The sequence below is a fragment of the Amblyomma maculatum genome, chromosome 1, assembly GCF_055883805.1.
Source record: "Amblyomma maculatum isolate TAMU_Amacu chromosome 1, ASM5588380v1, whole genome shotgun sequence".
Taxonomy (NCBI): Eukaryota; Metazoa; Arthropoda; class Arachnida; order Ixodida; family Ixodidae; genus Amblyomma; species Amblyomma maculatum.
In genome coordinates this window covers 503,153,273-503,175,579 of record NC_139344.1, presented here as the reverse complement: position 1 = coordinate 503,175,579, position 22,307 = coordinate 503,153,273, and the positions used below count along the sequence as shown (strand labels likewise).

Genomic DNA, 22,307 nt, shown 5'->3' with positions numbered 1-22,307 from the left:
TGGTCAAACAGAGCAGGGCGCACACGTGCGTCAGCACCAACCCCACAAGCAGAAAAAAACTTGTGGCGTTGGTGCACGTGTGCGTCCTGCTCTGTTTGACCATTTCCATGTAGTAAAATTCAATTGTGTTCCAGCGTCGTCCTTGAGAGTTTCGGGGGAGCGGCGTAAGCTCTGTAGCGTAATCCTGAAATTAAAGAAGGTACGTAGGCCTAGACTTTCCGAATCAAACGGCAGCGGTGCACGGAGCCGGCCTGGCTGCCGCAGCGGCTGATGCCGAGGAATCCACCCTTCCGTTCATGACTGGGCGTGTGAGCATAGATGTACAACTAACAAAACCTGACAGCATGTAGTGTATTACGACATATCCGCATACTGGACAGACATATGGGGTAGCCCCACTTACACTGAACGTGTTGCGTATGACTTCTAGTCGTGTGTTTGAAAAGTGTACTATATTATAATACTTACTCTTGAGGCGAAGCTCGAGCTTCCTCCAAGGCTTTTAAATATTAGCTTTCAAATTATTAGTTGCACTGCTCTTCTGTTGATTTTTATATTCCTCCCCAGGGCAATGTGATGCAATTATAGTTTACACAAGTGGCTATAGTTTTATCCTTTTTGAAAACTCACGCTGCATAGCGTTGAGTGAATAAATTTGTGACGTCTCTCTCCAGCCTGCTGTGGTCGATGTGGCAGCGACTAAGCAGCATTTTTTATGTCTTCCTACGCAGTGCCTCCAGGCGGTTCATGTTTCGACCAAACAATAATTTTGTAATTTATGATGGGACCAATTGTACCAAGCAGATTATTCTGTAACCCTGTGATACCGTCAACAAATGCTGTTGACAAGCACCTTTTCACAAACCACATTGCTCTTTTTGTTTTGTAAAAAGAAAGTTTACGTATAAAGCAACGTTTGCATTCTCGTCAGAAATTTGCCAGCAGTTGCCGTGTTCTGTATTGATGAATTCGTTATACCGTGACAAACCTGAACATTGTGAGGGCTCAAATTACATTGCGCTGCTTCACCTTATATTCAGTTATCTTTATTTACTTTACCTTGTAACCTAATTTATTTATTTGTTTCATTTCTATTATATATTTAGTTTCTTAATGCATCAGTATACCGCATAACGCATTTTAGATGCCTTTTTTTATTATGTTAACGTGTCTTAAGCATAAAATGGTTGTTTACAAATATAAGTACAAACCGGATTCTGGAAGGAAATCTAGCAAGGGCTTGTGATCAGGGCACACTACCCAGGCACTCACATCCGGTGGTCGTGCTAGGAGGAGGCCAGCATCAGAGCAAGTAGTCCTGCCGGAGGGGATGTAGGGAGGTCTGTTGTAAGATTTTTGGTAAGTTTAGAGAGCTGCATGCGATATCATGCCGAAAATGGTTTCATTGTTGATGATGTAGTGTTGAAAAGAAAAGTGTGCTTGAAATAGGTTTCCTGTTTGGCACTTTTCACATGTCAGACGGGCGGACTCATACTCTGGGAAAGTGACAAGAACCGCACAGGAAAATCTCTCAAACGGTCCTTTCTCAAGAAATGATGCATGTATATCGGGGCCGTTCGAAACCAAAAGTAAGCGAAACAGTTCTCTGGAAACAACATTTATTCATTAGTCTTGGCCTGCGCAATACCTCGTGTTTCGAAAGCAATACAGTATGCTCATATACAAGAATATTCGCGCTGCCGGCATCTTTTCTTGGCAACCAAAAGCAGCACATTCTCAGCTGCGTCAAGGGTACGAAGCCTGGACTCCTTAGCACCAGCAGGTCCCGCGAGCTCATCGTTCCCGAATTCATAGTGTGACGCCGTGTATGAAACATATAAGGCACACAGGTTAGTCAGCACTTGGAAGCTGCTCTGGCAGACTACCCTGGCACTCAGGGGGACGGCGCGACTCGCGTGAGCTGTATAGAAACGTGAAGGGAAGAACGTGCAGCAGACGCGCAATTCTCACCTAGGAACATGTCATTAGCAATGGTGCACAATTAAAAAAAGCACTTGTGTTCTTACTCGGTATGATACGCGGATGAAAACCTGCTGAAGGAAGCCTAATGACAGGATGTGTGACACATTGTAAGGGTGGTTATACACTGGAAACAAAATACTGAAAATATTCCTTACCTCCTAAAACAGATTCTCAAATTAATGGCGTCAGTGACATATTCTTTTCCGCGATATTCTTTTCCTTGGCTGTTATTTTCGTCATGCAGGGTATACAGATAAAGAGCCTTTTTATTGTGAAATGTACTTCTGAGCTGTGCGACATACGTGACCAGAATTGCAAGAAGTCATATTGTTGACTGTTTTCTTATCGGTTCACTACGTTATTCCAGCAAGGTGTTCATATTGTTTACAGCTGGGCATTCGAACATTAAGGACCAGCATCGGTGGTATACCTCAGTGAATGCAATTAGGTGCAAGATGCGTCAACAGGTTTTGTAAACCCTCTTTTAGCTGCATATTTGCAATACCAACATTCTTTCCTGTAGACGCATCCGTTCCCGATTAAAAGCAACGTCTAGGTCATTCCTCCCTCCTGTCTCTATGACGTCACAGCATCCCCCGTGCAGAAATCCAAGACAAGAACCCTACGCAATAGCAAAGCTAGAGAACTCGGCTCAAAGCAGAACCGCTAAACGACTGAGGCGATATTCTCGGGCAGAAAGAGAAATGTTGTGAAAATAACGATGACGTCTAGCTGCACATACGTGATATGCCAGAAACCAGGCAAGAGAGGAAAGTGGCATCACGGTGACGCGCGAATGGCAGGGAACATGTGGCTGTACATAACAACAAAACTTTTGGCCGTTTTGTTTTTGAGCATCTATAACTTCGCAACAAAAACACTATTTTTCTACGTCACAGACAGAAGAATAACAGGTTGCCTCATGGATATTCATTCTAATTGCGGGCCTTCCGAGCGTCACCAGCAGATGACAGCGACTTTTTGTTCACTTTTGGGGGAAGAACAACAAGCCAAATAAGCCAGAATGAAAACACGTGGGAAATTCTCAACATTTAACATACTTCGTTTCCAACCTCTTGCTTTCTAAAACAATGGTAGCTTCTTCTCTGGTACGTTCAAATCACGCACAACAGGCGCTTCATGAAAGCCTTCTTGCACAAACACATCTCCAGGCATTTCTAGGCATCACACGTCAACCATTTTTGTGTCGAATCCCGCTCCGTGATGAGGAGACAAACAGGGAGGGGAATAGTTTTGCATCATCTGCTCGGAGAACAAATAATATACGATACGCTCCCAGCAAGAATTGCGGGTCAAATATAATTGTGCAGTTTGACGACATCGTGAGGGCATTCTTCGACAGCTCAACACTGGGCGCGAGACGCTCAAGTAACGTTTTGAAGCAAATCAGTTCATATGCAGTGCCCGTTCAATGTGCAGCGTAGACATATTATTAATACACAAATCGCATACCTGGCGAGTGTAACGCGGCAACGCTTTGATAGCAGATGAGAAGATCCGTTCATTTCAATCAGGCGTGCTTCATACGCACTCCTCCAAGTCAAGTGCTCACAGCTTCAACTCTAACAGCTCATCTTGCCGGTCTTCAGCGTTGACGATTTGTGGATTGAAAAAGAAGAGCAACGGAACAAGCAGAGAGTACGGAAGTTGGTAAACGATGAGCTTTCGGAAGCTTCAGTGTTCTACAAGAGAGTTTTCACTAAGATGAGAAAACGTGCACTGGGAAATAGGCACGAACAGAGGTACGCGAACAGAGCGAAAACGTCCGGGCCATGGCGACCTCAATTGAGTCTCATTTCTTTTTGTAGGACTGCGGCTGGGCTCCTCCGCTGGCGTCGACACGGCAAGAGCAACCGGCGGGGAACTTGAAGAGGGTCACCTGTGGACTCTTCTCAGGATTCCACGGATGAAGGGCAAGCAGTCGATGCAGGCTGTATCTTTGCTGGCACGTAGACTCGTAGAACGGAGCGATGAATGAGCACGGCTCATCCGGTTTGCTGAAAGGGACGATCAGATATTGGCACTCAGTCATACCAATGCAATGTTTCAAATTTTCTGAAGAAGATTGTTTGAACGCAAAATCTTTTTTAACAAGATGTATAACTACGCGATGCAGTCTATATATCTGCAGCATAGGCAGGATACTACATTTTAGCATTTATTTATAAAAACTCGACCCATTGCTTTTAAATGTCTGACTTATTTGTTGTAAGCGCGGGATAAACTACACCGGGAAAATTTTCTTCCACGCACTGGAAGCTGAGGTAATTTCTATAAAGACGTTCATAAAATTATCCTGAAATATTTATTGTTGACTCTAAATTGCTATTAATTATAAACAGACGCCTCATCAGCAACATCAGCTTGACTATACCCACTGCGTGGCGAAGGCCTTTCCCATTTTCTTCCAATTATCTCGGTCCTGTGCTAGCTGCATCCAATTGACCCCGCGAATTTCGTGACCTCATCCACTCCCCTAATTTTCTGCCGCTGCCTGCTAAGCTTGCCTTCCCATTGAATCTAATTGGTTACTCTTAAATACCATCAGTTATTCTCTCTTTGAACTACATTTCGTGCCCATGGCCATTTCTTCTCAAGTTCGACTAGAATACCAGTAACTTGAGTTATTTCTCTAATAACACTTTCCTCTTGAGTGATACCGGTAAGCTGCTAGTTATAATGTTTGAGTACCTTGCAAATACGCTCCATCAGAATCTTATTCTCCTAGTTATTTCCCTTTCATGGTCCGGATCAGCGGTCACAACCTGTCCTGAGTAGACATATTCATCTAGTACTTCCAGCGCTTCGCTACCTATTTTAAACGGCTGTTCCTTCCCAGGCTGTTCAGCATTACCTTTGTCTTCTGCCTATCTTTCTTCTTTTCCTGTCTAGATCATTTATCATTAGTTGAAAGTGGGTCCCCTGAGTTACTTAACAAAGCAATGTCATCAGCGAATCGCAGATCACTGAGATATTCTCCATCGACGCTGATGCTTAACTGCTCCCATTCCATGCCTTTGAATACACTATCTGAGCAAGCTGTAAATAGCACTGGGGAGATAGTGCCTACCACTTTTCTTAATTGGGATTTTATGCCTTTCTTTATGCAGAACTGTGGCAGCCGCGATCTTCCAATTCTTTCACTCACCTAACCTGATCTCGCAATGACTGCGTGACCGCTGAGGTTTCTACAGAATGCTTTCTCGTAGTCAATAAATGCTATGTATAGGCGCAGGTTATATTCAGCGAACATTTCTATCACCTGGTGTATAGCGTGGGTATGATCGATGGAAAAGTACCCTTTCCGTAAACATGCTTGAACATTTGCTTTATTGAAATCGAAGGTTGTCCTCGTTCTATTAGCGATTACCTTGGTAAATACCTCGTATGTAACTGATAGTAAGCTAATTCGTCTGTAATTTTTATGTCCTTAACATCCCCTTTCTTATTAATTAAGATAATGTTAGCGTTCTTCGATTATTCCGGTACTTTCCAAGTCGTCAGGAATTTCTAGCATGAGATTCCCGCCATCTTTCAACAAGTCAGTAGTTAGCTGCTTTTCCCCCCTTCATAGCTTCTAAAGCTTTCTTAACCTCGTCCTTTGTTACTGGTGGAACGTCTGATGGATCTTCATTACAGCCAACCTAATCCTTGTCCTGACTACTATGCCTAGTGTAGAACTCCTCGGCTACCTTGATTATCTTGTCCATGTCAGTAGTAACATTGCCCGCCTTGACCCTGAGTGCATACATCTGATTTTTGTCTATGCCTAATTTCCTCTTTAACGCTTTCAGGCCGTGAGCGTTCTTTAGAGCATGCTCAATTTTTCCCATAATATACTTCCTTATGTCGGCCAACTTACGCCTTGATTTGCTTTGATACCTATGCCACTTTTATCCGGTCTGTTTGGTTGGAGGCTTTCATGCTTTGGCGTTTCTTAATCAAAGCTTTCGTCTCGGACAGTTTACCGGTATCCACTGTCGCAATTCTACCGCCTACTTCTACGTCGCACCCAATAATGATATCTTTGAAATTATTGTTCATTGTTTCTAGGCCTAGGTCGGCGTCCTCGGTTAGCACTTAGTGTCTATTCTGCAACGAGAGCCTGAATTCTTCATATTCCCCATTACTGCTAATTGTTTGATGGAGTTCTTCCTCACTTCCTGTACTCTCTCTTCAAATGTAGATTTATTCGAGACCTTAGCATCCTGTTATCCTGCATCCTTCATAATGCCGGGGTAAGAACACAGTATGACATGAATTTCATATTTAGTCTCCCCGTTATTTTCCATGTACACCACCGGTTCTTCCGTTTGCTGAAAAAGGTACTCATGATTCGTAATTTATTTCGTTCAGCAAACTCAACTAGTAACTCCACCCACCTATTTCTTAAAACAATGCCATGGTTGCCCACTGCATGGTCTCCAGCTTTCTTTTTACTTACCTTGGCACTGAAGTCGCCCATCAGTGCAGTAAATGAGTTTAACTTTGCCCATTGCCGATTCTACATCTGCATGGAAGCTTTCTACTGTCTGGTCATCGTAACTACATGTAGGTGCATATCTTTGTACAACCTTCAGCTTATGCCGCTTATTTAGCTTATTTACGATGCCGGCTACAATCTCTTTGATGCTATAGGATTCATAATATTGCCAGCTATACCCTTATTGATAAGGAAACCTACTCCTAATTTTCTTTTCTCACGTAAACCTCTATAACATAGCACATGCCCGCCCTTCAGCGCAGTATAAGCCTCATTTGACTTCCTCCCCTCAATAAGCCTTATCATATCCCATTGCGTACCCTCTAGTTCCTCTAGCAGCACTGCTAAACTAGGCTCACTAGCTAGGGTACTAGCATTGAAAGTTGCCAGCCTCGGTCACTGTTCCAATGGCAGCCTGTCCTCGGAGCCAGAAATTCTTAGCACTCCCCGCTTCGCCACAGGTCTTACCGCCACCGTGGTCAGTTGCTCCGCAGCCACTGGTGAGTAAGGGCCGGGGTTGTATAGGAATACTCATGGGAGGTTGCGGCCAATTACTGCACCAGGGTGGCCAACTCCTCTACTGGAGAGGGAGTGCGTTGCCGGAGGTGTTCAGTCGTTCAGTCGTGTCCGACACCTCGTGACCCTATGGACCATATCACGCCACGCTTTCCGGAATCTCACTATCTTCCTAACATCACATCACTTCATCTGCAGCGCCTCGAGGATGCCCTTTACCCATCGCGTTCGCTGCCTACCCCTTCTCCGGTGACCCTCAACCTTTCCCAACATCAAATCTTTCTCCAGCTACTCCTCTCTTCTCATCAGATGACCAAAGAAGCTGAGCTTTATCTTTAGAATTTGACCCTCCAATGAGCAGTGAGGGTTTATGGTCGACAATATCGACTGATTTGATCTTCTGGCCTTCCAAGGAACTCTCAAGAGTCTCCGCCAGCACCACAATTCAAACGCGTCAATTCTTCGGCGGTCAGCCTTCTTCACAGTCCAACTCTCGCATCCATACATCACAACTGGAAAAACCATAGCACGAGTTATACGGATCTTGGTTGGCAGTGTAATGTCTCTGCTCTTTACTACGCGGTCAATGCTAGCCATGGCTCTCTTTCCCAGAAGCAGGCGTCTCTTAATTTTATGGCTGCAGTCTTCTTCCGGGGTAATCTTGGAGCTCAAGAAGAGAAAATCTGTCACAGCTTCCACTTCTTGTCGCTTGATGCTCCAGGACCCGATAGGGCAAGACGCCATGATCTTTGTCTTTTTAATGTTCACTTTAAGCCCAAACTTCTCTCTCTTCTTCTACCCGCATCAGAAGTCTCTTCAGTTCCTCTTCACTTTCTGCCATTAAAGTGGTATCGTCCGCATATCTGAGGTTGCTGACACGTTTTCCAGCAATCTTCACTCCAGCTGAAGACTCGTCCAGACCGGCCTTCCTCATGATGCACTAAGCATACAGGTGAAATAGGCAGGGCGACAGTATGCAGCCTTGTCTCACTCCATTCTCAATAGGGAACCAATAAGTAAGACCATGCCCAGTTCTGACTGTGGCCTCTTGCCCTTCATACATGTTCCTAAGGAGACAGAAGAGGTGAATTGGAACTCCCATCTCTTGGAGAGCTTGCCACAATCTGCTGTGATCTACGCAGTCAAACGCATTCGCATAATCAATAAAACAGAAATAGATGGGTTTCTGGAACTCCCTTGCTTTTTCCACGATCCAGCGAAGGTTGGCCATCTGGTCTCTAGTTCCTCTGCCCTTGCGAAACCTAGCTTGCACGTCCGGTAGCTCCCGATCCACATACTGCTGCTGCCTATCTTGAAGGATTTTCAACATCACCTTGCTAGCATGCGAAAAACGCGCGATCGTGCGCTGGTTGGAACAATCTTTTGCACTGCCTTTTGTTGATATGGGAGTGTAAACTGATCTCCTCCAATCCTGTGTCCACAGCAGGGTTGTCCAAATTTGGCGACATAATGTATACATAACGTTAACAGCGTCGTCATGGTTGAGGTTTTGAAGCAACTCGGCTGGAATGTCATCAATTTCGCTAGCTTTGTTCTTAGCAAGGCTGGCTAAGGCCCATTCAACTTCACTCTTCAGGATGCCCGGCTCGAGATCAGTAATCACAACTATCTTATGTTGAGTTTGCAAATCCGGGTCCTTCTTGTATAGTTTTTCTTTGTATTCCTGCCACCTCTTTTTTATCTCTGAGGCTTCAGTGAGGTCCCTGCTTTGTTTGTCCTTTATCACGCCCAGCTTAGCACAGAAGCTTCCTTTGATATCTTTGATTGTCTTATACAGAGCTCTCGTGTTCCTTAATTAGCTGTTGTCCTCAACTGCTTGGCACTGTATGTTCAGGAAGGCATTCTTGCCTCTCCTTGCTATTTTCTGAAAATCCGCATTGAGAACCTTGTATCTTTCTCTTTCCCCCATAACTTTTGCCATCCTCCTTTCCTCAGCTATTTGCAAAGCCTCTTAAGATAACCAGTTTGCTTTCTTGCATTTGTTTTGCTTTGGAACTACCTTAGTAGCAACTTCTTGTATTATATCACGAACATCAGTCCACATCTCTTCAGGCTCTCTGTCTTCTAGATATAATTCTTGAAATCGATTCCTCACTTGCACAGCATATTCTGATGGAATTTGATCCAGACCATACCGGAAAGGCTTTCTAGTTTTCTGCGTTTTCCTCAATCGAAGCCTAAATTTGGCAACAAGAACCTGATGATCGGTGCCACAATCAGCCCCAGGCCTTGTTTTTACTGCTTGTATAGCACTTCTCCATCTCTGCCGGCAGATAATATAATCAATCTGATTTCTGTACAGACCGTCCGGTGAAGTCCATGTGTAGAGGCGCCTCTTGTGCTGTTGAAAATGAGTATTGTTTTCTTGACAAAACTCTACTAGCCTCTGCCCAGCTTCATTTGGCTCACCAAGACCGAACTTGCCTGTAATCTTGGATATTTTTTCTCTCCCCACCTTAGCATTCCAGTCTCCTATGAGAAAAAGGACGTCTGATGATGGAGTGCGGTCTAAAAGGCGTTGCAGGTCACCATAAAATCTCTCAATGTGAGCTTCTTCAGCAGTAGTGATCGGTGCATAGATTTGGCTAACTGACAAGATCCTTAGAAGCCCTCACACACTATATTATAAACCTCGGTACCACAGTGGCAGTTTTGTTTGCAAGCATTGCTGTCCTTATTAATGAAAAATACATGGGTCACAAAAATACATTTTAACCAGGTGTAGCTGTATATGTGAACTTTTTTCTTTTTCAGTTACAGTAATGACACAAACAGCCAGGCTGTGTTTTTAAACTGTGGGACTCAAGAAGGACATTTCTCTTTGCAAAGTGTGCAAGATAGTTACAACACTGTGTTTCATGGAACAAAAAATGTTGAAAGGGTGACCTTGGTTCCGAAGTGAAATCATTCGGCCGTTTTTGGGGTGGTACCCTAGCACTGCTTTACCCATTCTTCTGTTTACTATGAGAGCGACCCCATTCCTTCTCCTGGATTCGTGCCCACTATAAAAGACATAATGGTCACTGGAAATAAATTCTCCCATTCCGGTCCACTTGAGCTTGCTGATACCCAAGATATCAATGTTCAATCTGTCCATTTCTCGCTTGACGACATCCAGTTTACCTTGTGTCATAGATCATAGATGAAGATGTAGAATCGGCAATGCGAAAAGTAAAGACGCAGTATACTGTACTAATGGGCGACTTCAATGCCAAGGTAGGGAAAAAACAGGCAGGAGACAAGGCAGTAGGTGACTATGGCATTGGTTCTAGGAATAGCAGAGGGGAGTTACTAGTTGAGTTTGCAGAGCGCAATAACTTACGAATCATGAATACCTTCTTCAGCAAACGGAAGAACCGAAAATGGACATGGAAAAGTCCTAACGGAGAGACTAAAAATGAAATCGACTTCATAATGTGTTCAACCCCCGCCATTGTGCAGGATGTAGAGGTAATCGGGAAAGTTCGATGTAGTGACCACAGGATGGTGAGGTCCCGAATTAACCTAAATCTGAAGAACGAACGCAATAGATTAGTAAGAAAGAAACCCATCAACGAATTAGCGGTGAGGGGGAGGGCAGAAGAGTTCAGGATCTCGCTACAGAATAGGTATTCAGCTCTAACTGAGGATGGCGACATTACCCTAGAGGCAAGGAACAATAATTTCAGAGATATCATTACTGAGTGCGCGGTAGAAGTAGGCGGTAGGATAGTTAGAGAGGATACCGGTAAGCTGTCCAAGGAGACGAAAGATTTGATTAAGAAACGCCAGAGTATGAAAGCTTCCAATCCAACAGACCAGATCGAATTGGCCGAGATATCAAAGCTAATCAATAAGCGCAAGGTGGCCGATATAAGGAAGTATAACATGGAGAAAATTGAGCATGCTGTAAAGAACGGGGGAAGCCTTAAAGCGGTAAAGAAGAAATTGGGCATAGGCAAAAACCAGATGTATGCGATAAGGGACAAGGCGGGCAACGTCATCACTAATATGGACAAGATAGTCAAAGTAGCCGAGGAGTTCTATACAGATCTCTACAGTAGCCAAAGTAGTCAGGACCGTAATGAGATTGGCGGTAGGGAAAAACAGTCAGACGTTCCACCAGTAACGAAGGACGAGGTCAAGAAAGCACTAGAAACTATGAAAAGAGGGAAATCAGCTGGAGAGGATCAGATAACTACTGATTTGCTGAAGGACGGGGGGGATATCGTGCTAGAAAAACTGGCCACCCTGTATACGCAGTGCCTGGTGTCATCGACGGTACCGGAAGCATGGAAGAATGCAAACATTATCCTCATTCACAAGAAAGGGGACTCTAAGGACCTTAAAAATTACAGACCAATCAGCTTACTGTCTGTTACGTATAAGGTATTTACTAAGGTAATCGCTAATAGAATCAGGACAACCTTAGACTGCAATCAAGCAAAGGATCAAGCAGGGTTTCGGAAACGGTACTCTACTATCGATCATATCCATACCATCAATCAGGTGATAGAAAAATGCTCGGAATATAACCAGCCCTTATACATAGCTTTCATTGATTACGAAAAAGCATTTGACTCAGTTGAAACCTGGGCGGTGATGCAGGCATTGCGAAATCAGGGCGTAGACGAGCCGTACGTGAAAGTGCTGGAAGATATATATAGTGGCTGCACAGCAACCATAGTTCTGCATAAAGAAAGCAACAAAATTCCCATAAAGAAAGGTGTTAGGCAAGGAGACACAATCTCCCCAGTACTATTCACAGCTTGCTTAGAGGAAGTATTCAGAGACTTGGAATGGGAGCAGTTAGGGATAAGGGTAGATGGCGAATACCTCAGTAATCTTCGATTTGCTGATGACATTGCCTTGCTAAGCAACTCGGGGGATGAACTGCAAATAATGATTGGTGACCTAGACAGGAAAAGTAGAAAGGTAGGCTTGAAAATCAATATGCAGAAGACTAAGGTAATGTTCAACAGCCTCGGGAAGGAACAGGAGTTTACATTAGGTAGCGAAATACTGGAAGTAGTAGGCGAATATGTCTACTTAGGACAGGTAGTAACCGCAGATCCGGATCATGAAAAGGAAATAACAAGAAGAATAAGATTGGGATGGAGCGCATTTGGCAAGCACTCGCAGATTATAACTAGCAGCTTACCGGTATCGCTCAAGAGGAAAGTATACAACAGTTGCATCTTGCCTGTACTCACCTATGGGGCTGAAACGTGGAGGCTAACCAAGAGAGTTCTACTTAAGTTGAGGACAACCCAGAGGGCTATGGAACGAAAAATGGTAGGGGTAACATTAAGAGATAGAAAGCGTGCAGAGTGGGTCAGAGAAATAACTCAAGTTAACGACATTCTAGTGGAAATTAAGAAGAAGAAATGGACATGGGCAGGACATGTAGTGCGAAGAGAGGATAACCGATGGTCGCTGAGGGTAACAAACTGGATTCCAAGGGAAGGAAAGCGTAGCAGGGGGCGGCAGAAAGTTAGGTGGGCGGATGAGATTAAGAAGTTCGCAGGGGTCAAGTGGATGCAGCTAGCACAGAACCGGGTTAAGTGGAGAGATATGGGAGAGGCCTTCGCCCTGCAGTGGGTATAATCAGGCTGATGATGATGATGATGATGATGATGATGATGATGATGATGATGATGATGATGATGATAGATCTTACATTCCATGTTGCTGTGTGATATATCGCCTTGCAACATCGGACTTTCCGGTCGCTTCCCGACACATCCACAACTGAGCGTCCTTGTGGCTTTAGCCCAGCCATCAGGTCACACCCGAAGCCTATTTTTATGCATTTCTATCGATACACGGTAAATTTTTAATCCTGTGTAGAATTGCGGGGCACTGGGATTCGAACCACAATCCTCTTGCATGCAGGTGGGTGGTCTACCTCTACGCTACCGCTGCATCCTAAAAATGGGTATAAGCTTCCCTCGGCCCGGCGCCCGGCTCTCACCCTCTTTTAAAAAGGCTCCGCTAACCCTGCAGTGCCCCTTCGGGGGCAAAAGCCACGAACACCTCGGCCTGCAAAGGTCGCGTGCGCATCAAAAAGGGCCGCATAATGGGCTTTTTCCACGCGAGGCGGACGTGGAACGGATAACTGTCTCATTGGGGCAACTATTAGACACCTATAACCCCTTTCCCAAGCATTTCACCCCAACGAGTCGAGCACCAGGCCGGGGGAACATTTGTACCCATTGAAAACCGATGGGTACCCGGCGGCACCAGGGATCAAACCTGGCACCTCCCGAATTAGAGGCACAAGGACACCGCTTCAGTACCTCCAGAAGGCGAGCTGCCTCAACGATCCTCCAAAATTGGACCCAATTGGTTTTCAATGGTACTTTTCACTACTTTGGGAAAGCGAAGAAAAACTTTCAAAACTAATATTTGCTAGGCACCTTAATCTTATACCACTGCTGTTTGCAAAACATTTGCAAAACAGAAGATATCCCAAAGGTGTTCCAACATGTAATTGTGTGCAGTAATTCAAGCCTTATTTTTTCTCAAGGGCGTTTTTTGAGATTGTAATTTCGGTCGATGGGGATACGAGATCGTGGCTCACATGGCCGAAACCCTTATCTTCTTTTTGCCTGTGAGCAAGTTTTACTTGCCCAGTTCTAGTTGAAGTATGCGCTTCACATGTACTACAAAGAAAGTCGTTGTTTTAAGACTGGATAGTAGCGCGAAAAGGATGAATAAAAGCGTGCACAAGTAGCTCATTGGAAATAGACCACAATGCATTACTAACACTGCTGCAAGGTCCCAACTATGAGCATGAGAACTTTGTTCCTCTGGAATTAGAATTCACCACGTCCCGTGTTTCATACGCTATTAGCTTATGCTTTTTTTTTACTTTTTCGACCGAGGTGGGAATCACTGAGAAGTCTTACTTGAACGATGAGTGATCGGAGCTACTGCTTTAGTGCACAGGTACGCAAATATGAAAATTGTTCAAAACTTTGTGACAACTGTGGAAAACTGGTTCACATATTAGCTTGCTCTCCTTCATTTCCCACGACATTTGTAGGGCGTTTCGACGCTGTAGTTGGCTCTAGGAAGAAAATGCTGTACTTGCCTTAACGCCAATTGGTGAATGTTGCTTTTGTTTCGCTTTCAAGGTACATCTTTCATTTGTTTCTTCTTATTAATAAAAAAAAAAGTGTTCCACATAAAGAAATAATATTGTACTATCAGAAATAACTAAGAGATGTGATTTAAAAGTTTTACAGAACATCGGTATTACAATGCATAGCCTTTTTTTGCCTAAAATATATCCTAATAAGCTACTTTATTCTTCTGTCTACATCTTCCTTGCGACACTGTGAGCATGCTTCCTGTGGCGAGCCTTTCGAAGCCGCCTTCGCCATACTGGCATGTTTGCGTCAAGTAGGCATTGCCAATTTGAGACTTTTTTCTCATTTTTCCCGTGTACGGTGCAATTAATTACGGCAGTGACGGAAGGTTAAGCACGTAAAAAATTTCTTAGTTCACTAGGCTTAGCACCAGGACTGTTCAGCAGTGGGGCTTCAAACAAGAGAGGCAGCCAAGGTTTAGAGCCTCGGCACAATGGAAGCAGCTTTCACGCGTGAAAGCAAGACGGAGGAAAAAAATATTGTGATGTGAAAAAACAAAACAAAATAACACTGAAAAGCAATTCCGAAAAACGCGGTTTTGGTAACGGCAGAGTCTTGAATTATATGTAATTATAGTTTTAGGACAAAAAGTATGCCTCCTTCATGTATTAAACTATAAAATATTTTTACTTTAGTGTTCGAAACGTTTTAGAAAAAAAAACGAATGCGAAATTATTTTAGTTCAACACTACAAGCGCTAAAAAAATCGGCATGATATTTTTTGTTATTGTGCAAACATTTATTTGATCAATATCAGATCTTCTTTCAAGCAGCTGCCACATATTTTTGTTGACATTTCAATGTCACGTAAGCAGAACATCTTCTATTAGCAATTGTTCTGCTTGTCGCAAGTTTGTGGTAGAAAAGCAACACAAATTGCAAATTTTTAATCCAAAGGGAAGCTGGATAAAAAATCCGTACAGGCTCATACCGAGGTACCATCGCCCATTAAAAAGTAAACCCAAAATTTTGTTTCAGTCCTTATTTTGCGCTTCATTAACATAGCATTTAACTTTGTAAATTATTTTATATTTCATATGATGTTTAAGTGGCAGCATCTTCTTGAATGAGTGTTACTCCAATAGACAGTGACCGCGGGTGCGGACCACGAAAGGGAAATGACTAGCAAAATAAAATTGTGATGGAGCGCATTTGGAAAGTACTCGCAGGATTATAACCACCAGAGTACCGGTATCGCTCAAGCGGAAAGTCTACAAGAGTTGCATCTTACCTGTACTCACCTATGGGGCTGAAACGTGGAGGCTAACAAAAAGGGTTGTACTTAAGTTGAGGACAGCGCAGAGGGCTACGCAACGAAAAATAATAGGTGTAACGTTAATATATAGGAAGCGTGCTGAGTTGGTCACAGAAATAACTCGTCACCGATATTCTGGTCGAAATTAAGAAGAAATGGGCATGGGAAGGACACTTAGTTCGAAGAGAGGATAACCGATGGTCTCTAAGAGTAACCAATTAGATTCCAAGGGAAAGTAAGCGTAGCTGGGGGCGACATAAAATTAGGTGGGTGGATGAGATTATTAAATTCGCAGGGTTCAAGTGGATGCAGCTGGAACAGGACATGGTTAATTTGAGAAAAATGGGAAAGTCTTCGCCCGGCAGTGAACATAGACCGGCTGATGATGATAATAATGGCTCCAATAGGGGCTTATTTGCATTAAGAACGCAGAAAAAAATCCGTTGCGTCCGGCGGCTACATCGACAAACAGGGACAGAATTTTAAAGTACGTGCTTAGAAGGCACCAACTAGCCAAACGCTCTTCGTCAGAATACGAAGTTTTTCCCATTTCTGTCATGATGTGGTGAGAGGTGATGGTTTACTTTTTATGCAGACATGCATTGCAAAGAATGATGTCTTAAAAGAACTTGAAGGCGGGCTATATGGTATGATCATGTGTCCTTCTTCCTGTCTGTGAAAGTGCGGTATGAGGAAACCTGAGAAAGAACTGTCCGTTACAGCTTTCATTACATGATACGATGTTGATGTGTTTTGGTATCTTTCTTTTAGTTATTCGCATGACGTCAGTTCGCAAAACATTATTCGTCATTTGCCGCTGATTAGACAATGGTGTTGTATTAGAGATCTGAAGCTTCTCGTGATAGGCAGGCCTCTTGCAATCACAATACCACCTTTCACACGATGTTTCGTGTAAACGCGGTTCTAATACCACATTAATTAATTAAGGCTCTCATCTCTCGAGAAAGCATGCTTTCTCACCTGCAGCTCTCGGTGCGTACTTTCTGCGGAAACGCGTCGGTGTTGATGACAAGCATCCACTCTCCTGAAATGGCGTCCTTGGCCCAGCCCGGCCTCATTGTTTTGGCAACGGTCTCGCAGGCGAAGGCACCCCGTGCTGCCGGTCCGCTGCCCAGATGGTTGGGGAAGAGCTCAGGGTCGCCCACTGTCTGCAACTCTTCATACATGATCTTGATCTTCTTCAGGTCACGTTCCACCATTTTGCCAACGTAGTCCCTGCAGGAAAACGAGATTGATCCAACCTAGTCAATAAGGCGCAATTTTGAGACTCGCGCATCGATGTTGCCTCCGTGGAGGAGCTGTCGATCATCAGTCGAGCGTGCAAACGATCGCTCGTTTTCTGTCTTTCATTCTCACTACAGTGGCATACCGTTTAGTTTAGCGCCTGTAGTTAGAGCGATCGGACTGAATTCAAAGAGCGTAATCTCTTCTTTTATTCTGGACATGAAAGCACGAAAGTAGGCTGTTTTGATGACCATTTCTTTCGGTGGTAACTTACCTAAGTAAAGAATAAACCACCGCTTTGATTGTTTCGATTACAGCAACTTAGGAAACGCACTTCTCCACCCACTGAAGCTTGTTAAGCACAGTTATGGGGAACCAACTAAGCATCCCACTTACGCGCGCATCGCTTTCAAATTCTCGCATTACAAATTATAATAGGACTATCAACAAAATGAACCAATTACGGCAAATACCCAATTAGGCCACGTATTAGCGCTTGCAACCTTAATGCTGCAGCTTTTTTCGGAGCGCTGCTCCAATTTCGTAAAATGAAGCTAAAAGTGGCACTGCTTGTTAGCAGTACTGCTGCTACTCTATTTACTCTAAAGGGTCCGTCTGCTATTACCATAACGTATACACCCTATTCGCTATCAAGTTTAACAGGCGGTAGTTGTGGCAACCCTGTATTGCGGAGCCGCCATAACGTTGGGCAATGTAAAACTAAAAAGGCGCAAAAAAATGTTTCCGATGCGCCTACCATACCTGAGACGCTTTGCAACGCCGTTCAGTTGTACAATAAATAAATAAATTGGTTTACCGGAAAGGAAAGACGCCGCATCTGTCACACTTGTGTCTGTGGACACCTGAACCGTAAGGGAAGGTCGGGAGGTTGGAGAGCAAGGGGAAAGAGAGAAAGAATAGGCGTAGTGGAGGGCTACGAAGTAATTTCGATCACATAGGGATCATTAACCTGCACTGACATCGCACAGCACATGAACGCCTCTTTTGGTGTATTCGGCTGACAGCACTCATGGAGTTTCCTGCCCACTCGTACGCTGCCACACGTTCGGCTGGTCGCCACTCGTGCAGTGCCGTATGCTCGGCTGGGGAGAGCACGACCCGAGTGTACGGCACCGTGCCACCGTGGAGACGACGGTGGAGCGTAGTGCAATCTTTTCGTGCAGCGCGCGCTAGCAGACACTGCGCGCAGATGACGCTGTCATCTCATCCGTAATCTCTCTAAGACAGTCGACAATGAGCTTCGACGAAGAATAAAAGGAGGAAGCATTTAGGGTGGGCGCATAGTAAACAAATAACGAACATGTTAGCAACTTCAATGCACACTATTAAGCAGCCAGCTGACGAAGGCCCGTGCGTAGCTGATGGAGTACAATGTGAGCATTGTGCAATGTACAAATAGTAGTCGGTGAGCCTCGTAAACTTAGATCGCAACATCTCGCCGGCGTCGCTAGTTAGCAGTACCTATACGCACCATTCTTAGAATGGCATCCGAGACAGTCTCTGAGGCTACGCAGAACAGCCGTGTGCGTCACACGTTTGGTACTCGTGCCGTGTTTGATGTTCCTGCGCACTGGCGTGGAGGCCGCAGACATATTTGTTTCGACTCCATCGAAACGCAGCCGGTGACGTTCGCTTTCGAACCAGGGTAGTTCGGAACAATAGTCGAGCGTCATAACCATTCCACCACAATGGCATCAGCTGTGGAACCAGAGCTCGTCTTTTCACAGGCGTCACGTGAAAAACCGTAGCCCTAAGCTCTCTCGCTCTGTCTACCTCTCTCTTTCTTTCTCTCTCTATGATGTTGCGTCGTGCAAATTATGTTGCGTCGTGCAATGACGTCACGTGAAAAGGCTCACGTCAGGGCGTACAACAAACGCCACAAAAGGAAAGAAGCAGGCCTGCAAATTCTATGCAAAAAAAAAAAAAAAAAAGAACGTAACCGCGCAGTTGCAGAAATGCGCTCTACACGCTGGAACACACCGCACTTTTACGGTAGAAAAGTATGAACCTACATGAATAGGTGAGGCAATAAAGCAATTGGTGTGTCTAGTTAAAAAGCGCTGCATACAGTACGGATGGCGTTTGCAAACAAAATGCATCGATATGCGTTTCGCTGACTAAAAATGCCTTTGCGTGCTTCACTCGAATAATAATATTGATTGGTTCACAGGAAAGGAAAGGCGCAGTATCGTCACACTTGTGCCGTGGATACGTGAACCGCGCCGTAAGGGATGGAAGGAAGGTGTGACAGAAAACAGAGAGAGAAAAAGGTGCAGTAGGGGGGGGGGGGGGGCTGCCAAGTAATTTCGACCACCCGGGGATCTTTACTGTACAATGACTGCACCAGCGTGGCGGGGCCCTTCGCAATCGAACAGTGCAAGCTTTTGCGCAGATTGTGCAGCGCGTTCAGAAGGCTACGAAATTTTATGTAAATATCACGGAGTAAGATAAGTGACGAGCGCCGACTCTAGCCGCCAGCAAAGGTTTCGGTGGTGACGCTGCAATGCATTCGGCTGAATTTGCTACGCGAATGCCGAGCCCGGCCGCTCTGCTTCTCACCGACGCGTCCTCATGCTCCTTGCAGAAAGAGGGCACCTCTTAGAAAGAGTGACGCCCCACCTCTCGACACTGTCGCGAAACAACATGCACCCGCGCTCGATCAAGTGACCATGCGAGCATCACGACCGATGGACTAAATTTGGCTAGTTGGTAGATGTTCATAATGTAAACAGCGCAAACTACAAGAGAGAAGGGACTGTGCTCGTCCTGTGTCCCTTCTTATTTTATTGTCGTCTGCTGAGTGTAGTTACACCTGAAAAGCGCATAAAAAGCGCTCGGACAACAGCAAAACACGGACATGCTTACTTCCAACTGATGCAAACATATCTAACCAACTCAGCGCAAAAAAGACGTATGAAGCGCTGTCGTTTTTGCGCGCTCAATGAATTGCCAACTTGCGCTGTTCTGAGCGTCGTCTGCCGGAAACGTAGCCAATCAATCGACAGGCTGACGACGAACCACGCAACGAGGAGCGCTTAAGGGCTGATGGCAAGGAAACGTACAACATCAACTGAGTTGGTGTGACATATCTACCGAAGCACAAGGGAAGAAACGGACAAACACAGCGCTGAACTGACAAGAAATGTTTATTCTGGAGCTATCAGCATGTCATTACTTTAGCACCTTAGAAAAAAACAAAAGAAACAGAGAGGAGCGGAACGTTTCAAACCCAATCACTATGTGCATGCAGCTGTATCGCGTGTACATCGATTATATGAAATCAGATAGTTGTGCTCTTTCAACTAGATGGTTGCGGATACAATTCGCACCCAGCTTCACGATTTCAGATGCTTCCATAATCGCTCGTGTAAGTTTATCCTTCTGTTTGGTAACTACTTGGCTGTTTTTGAATACTCTAAAACATGAACATGCACGATAGTGAACACCCATGTAGCGGGCTGCGTTCTTAACGTTGTTTCCATGCACCCTAAGTCTTTCATTTAGACAACGGCCAGTTTGGCTGATGTATGAGCCACCATACGCCAACGGGACTGAATACACCACGTTGTCTTGGCATGGCACATACTTCATCTTGTGGTTTTTCTTGCATTCCCGTCTTTTATCCGGGTCATTTACCCTCGCACAAAGCCTCACAGGTACCTATTCTCTTCAAATTGTGGGATACAACACAGGGCATTACTGCCAGATTCCTTTATTTGGAATGAGGGACAGCGTTGCCCCCTTTTTTAGCTTTTTAAAAATCTCTTCTGCTACTGACGCCAGAATATGAAGGGGACATTTTGCATCTGCTGGTCTATCAACCTGATTAGAGAAACTATAATCAATCTTGAGTGGACAGGATGTTTTCATGGCAGTTTGAAAGCATGATGCCACAATGCCTCTTTTCACGAGCTTGGGATGGGCAGAGCTGAACGGAAGGGCTTTTTAATCCCAGGTTCAAATGCCCAGCATAAATGGCAGTAATACGGAAAGTTGAGCTAGTTTGTACATGATTGCAAATTACGAGCGCTGCGATGGAGAACAACAACGAGAGAGAGAGTAAGCGCCTGTCCTTGTCATTACTCTCTCGTTGTTGTTCTCCGTCGTAGCGCTCGTAATTTGCAAGAATAAATGGAAATCAGCAAAATATGTGGTGAGATCAAAGGACTTCGTTCACAGCGGCGAAAACACTTCAGAGAGTATGGTGCACAGGTAATTCACCTCCGAAGCGAACATTGCTGGGTCACAATCTAGTAAAATAAGGTAATAATCCACATATCGAAACACTCTTGCAACTGTAGAGCTCATGAGCGATTGTTCGAGTGTCAAGCTTAGCGAGAAAGATGTCAGTAGTGGAGCGATGCAAGATCCTATGCATACCCCATTCTTCTTCTTTTGGGATTCTTTTGGGATCTGCATAGGATCTTGTATAGCTCTATTGCAAAGTGACAACTTTCTCGCTAAGCTTGACAGGGCACTCGAACAATCGCTCATGAACGCGGCCCGCCACATCGGTATTCACTGTCGTGATTGTTCATGTTTTCCAGTATTCAAAAACAGCCAAGTAGTTACCAAACGCAAGGATAAACTTACACGAGAAATCATGAAGCTGGGTGCGAATTGTATCAGCACCCCGTCCGTAGCCACCTCGCTGAAACAGCACAACTATATGTTATCAAATAATCGATAAAGCTGCATGTGCATAGTGACTGGGTTTGAAACTTTCCGCTCCTGTCTCTTTTTTTTTTCTAAGGTGCTATAGTATATATATATATATATAATATATATATATATATATATATATATATATATATATATATATATATATATATATATATATATATATATATATATATATGCTAATAGTATCCGGAATAAAAATTTGGTGTCAGTTCAGCGCTGTGATTGTCCCTTTCTTCCCTTGGCTTTGTGCCATTGCGCTGCTTCATAGACAAGGAAACGTGTAGGCGAAAAAGTATTTGGTCGTTGGCTGCGAATCAGTGTACTGCAGGAAAAGAAGAGCAGCACCATTTTTCTCATAATAATAACGTGCATAATACTCCAAATACAGCTATCCATAGAACTGAAGAGAAGGCAAAGAGACGCGAAACTCGTTGTCTGCCTGCATATGGGATCTGGGCAAACACGAAGGAGTCAGCTGGACACGGGTGGTGAACTGTATGAAGCCTGCGACAAGCGTGACTGTGAGGAATATGTGTGAAGCAGGCAATGCAGCTCGACGACGCAGGCTGCAATTTCCAGGGATATATGCCGCTGATGACGAGGCTGCACCGACACGAAGCAGACAACGGCACCAGAGTACCGCAGAAGCGGCGATCCGGCGCACTTCACCAGTGTGGATGGATGGATGGAAGTTAGGGGCGTCCGCTTTGAAACGAAGTGCTGATAATCATCACCATGCTCGACCTTTCTTTTTTTTGTGCTTTTGAACTTAGATAACACCTCAAAATTAACGACTTTACTTTCAGACCCAGGCTTTCTTTAAATACCCGTGTTTAGTTTTGACTTAGCTTCCATGCGTACCCTTTCTGCTCTTTATCCACCAGCCTTCCAAACATCTAACCTCTACTGCCAATTCGCTCACTGTTCCTTTTGTTACCCCATAAAC

General features: G+C 44.5%; 1 protein-coding gene across 1 annotated transcript; it reads right to left on the bottom strand.

Annotated features, from left to right (window-relative positions):
- Positions 1-2,811: 2,811 nt before the first annotated feature.
- Positions 2,812-16,613, bottom strand: LOC146210342 (neurotrophin 1-like). Its single transcript, XM_084587495.1, has 2 exons — positions 16,394-16,613; positions 2,812-4,001 (listed from the first exon to the last, which is right to left on the bottom strand). Exons 1-2 carry the CDS (start codon positions 16,597-16,599, stop codon positions 3,797-3,799), a joined length of 411 nt encoding a protein of 136 aa, XP_084443621.1. The 5' UTR covers positions 16,600-16,613; the 3' UTR covers positions 2,812-3,796.
- Between the last annotated feature and the right edge of the window lie 5,694 nt (positions 16,614-22,307).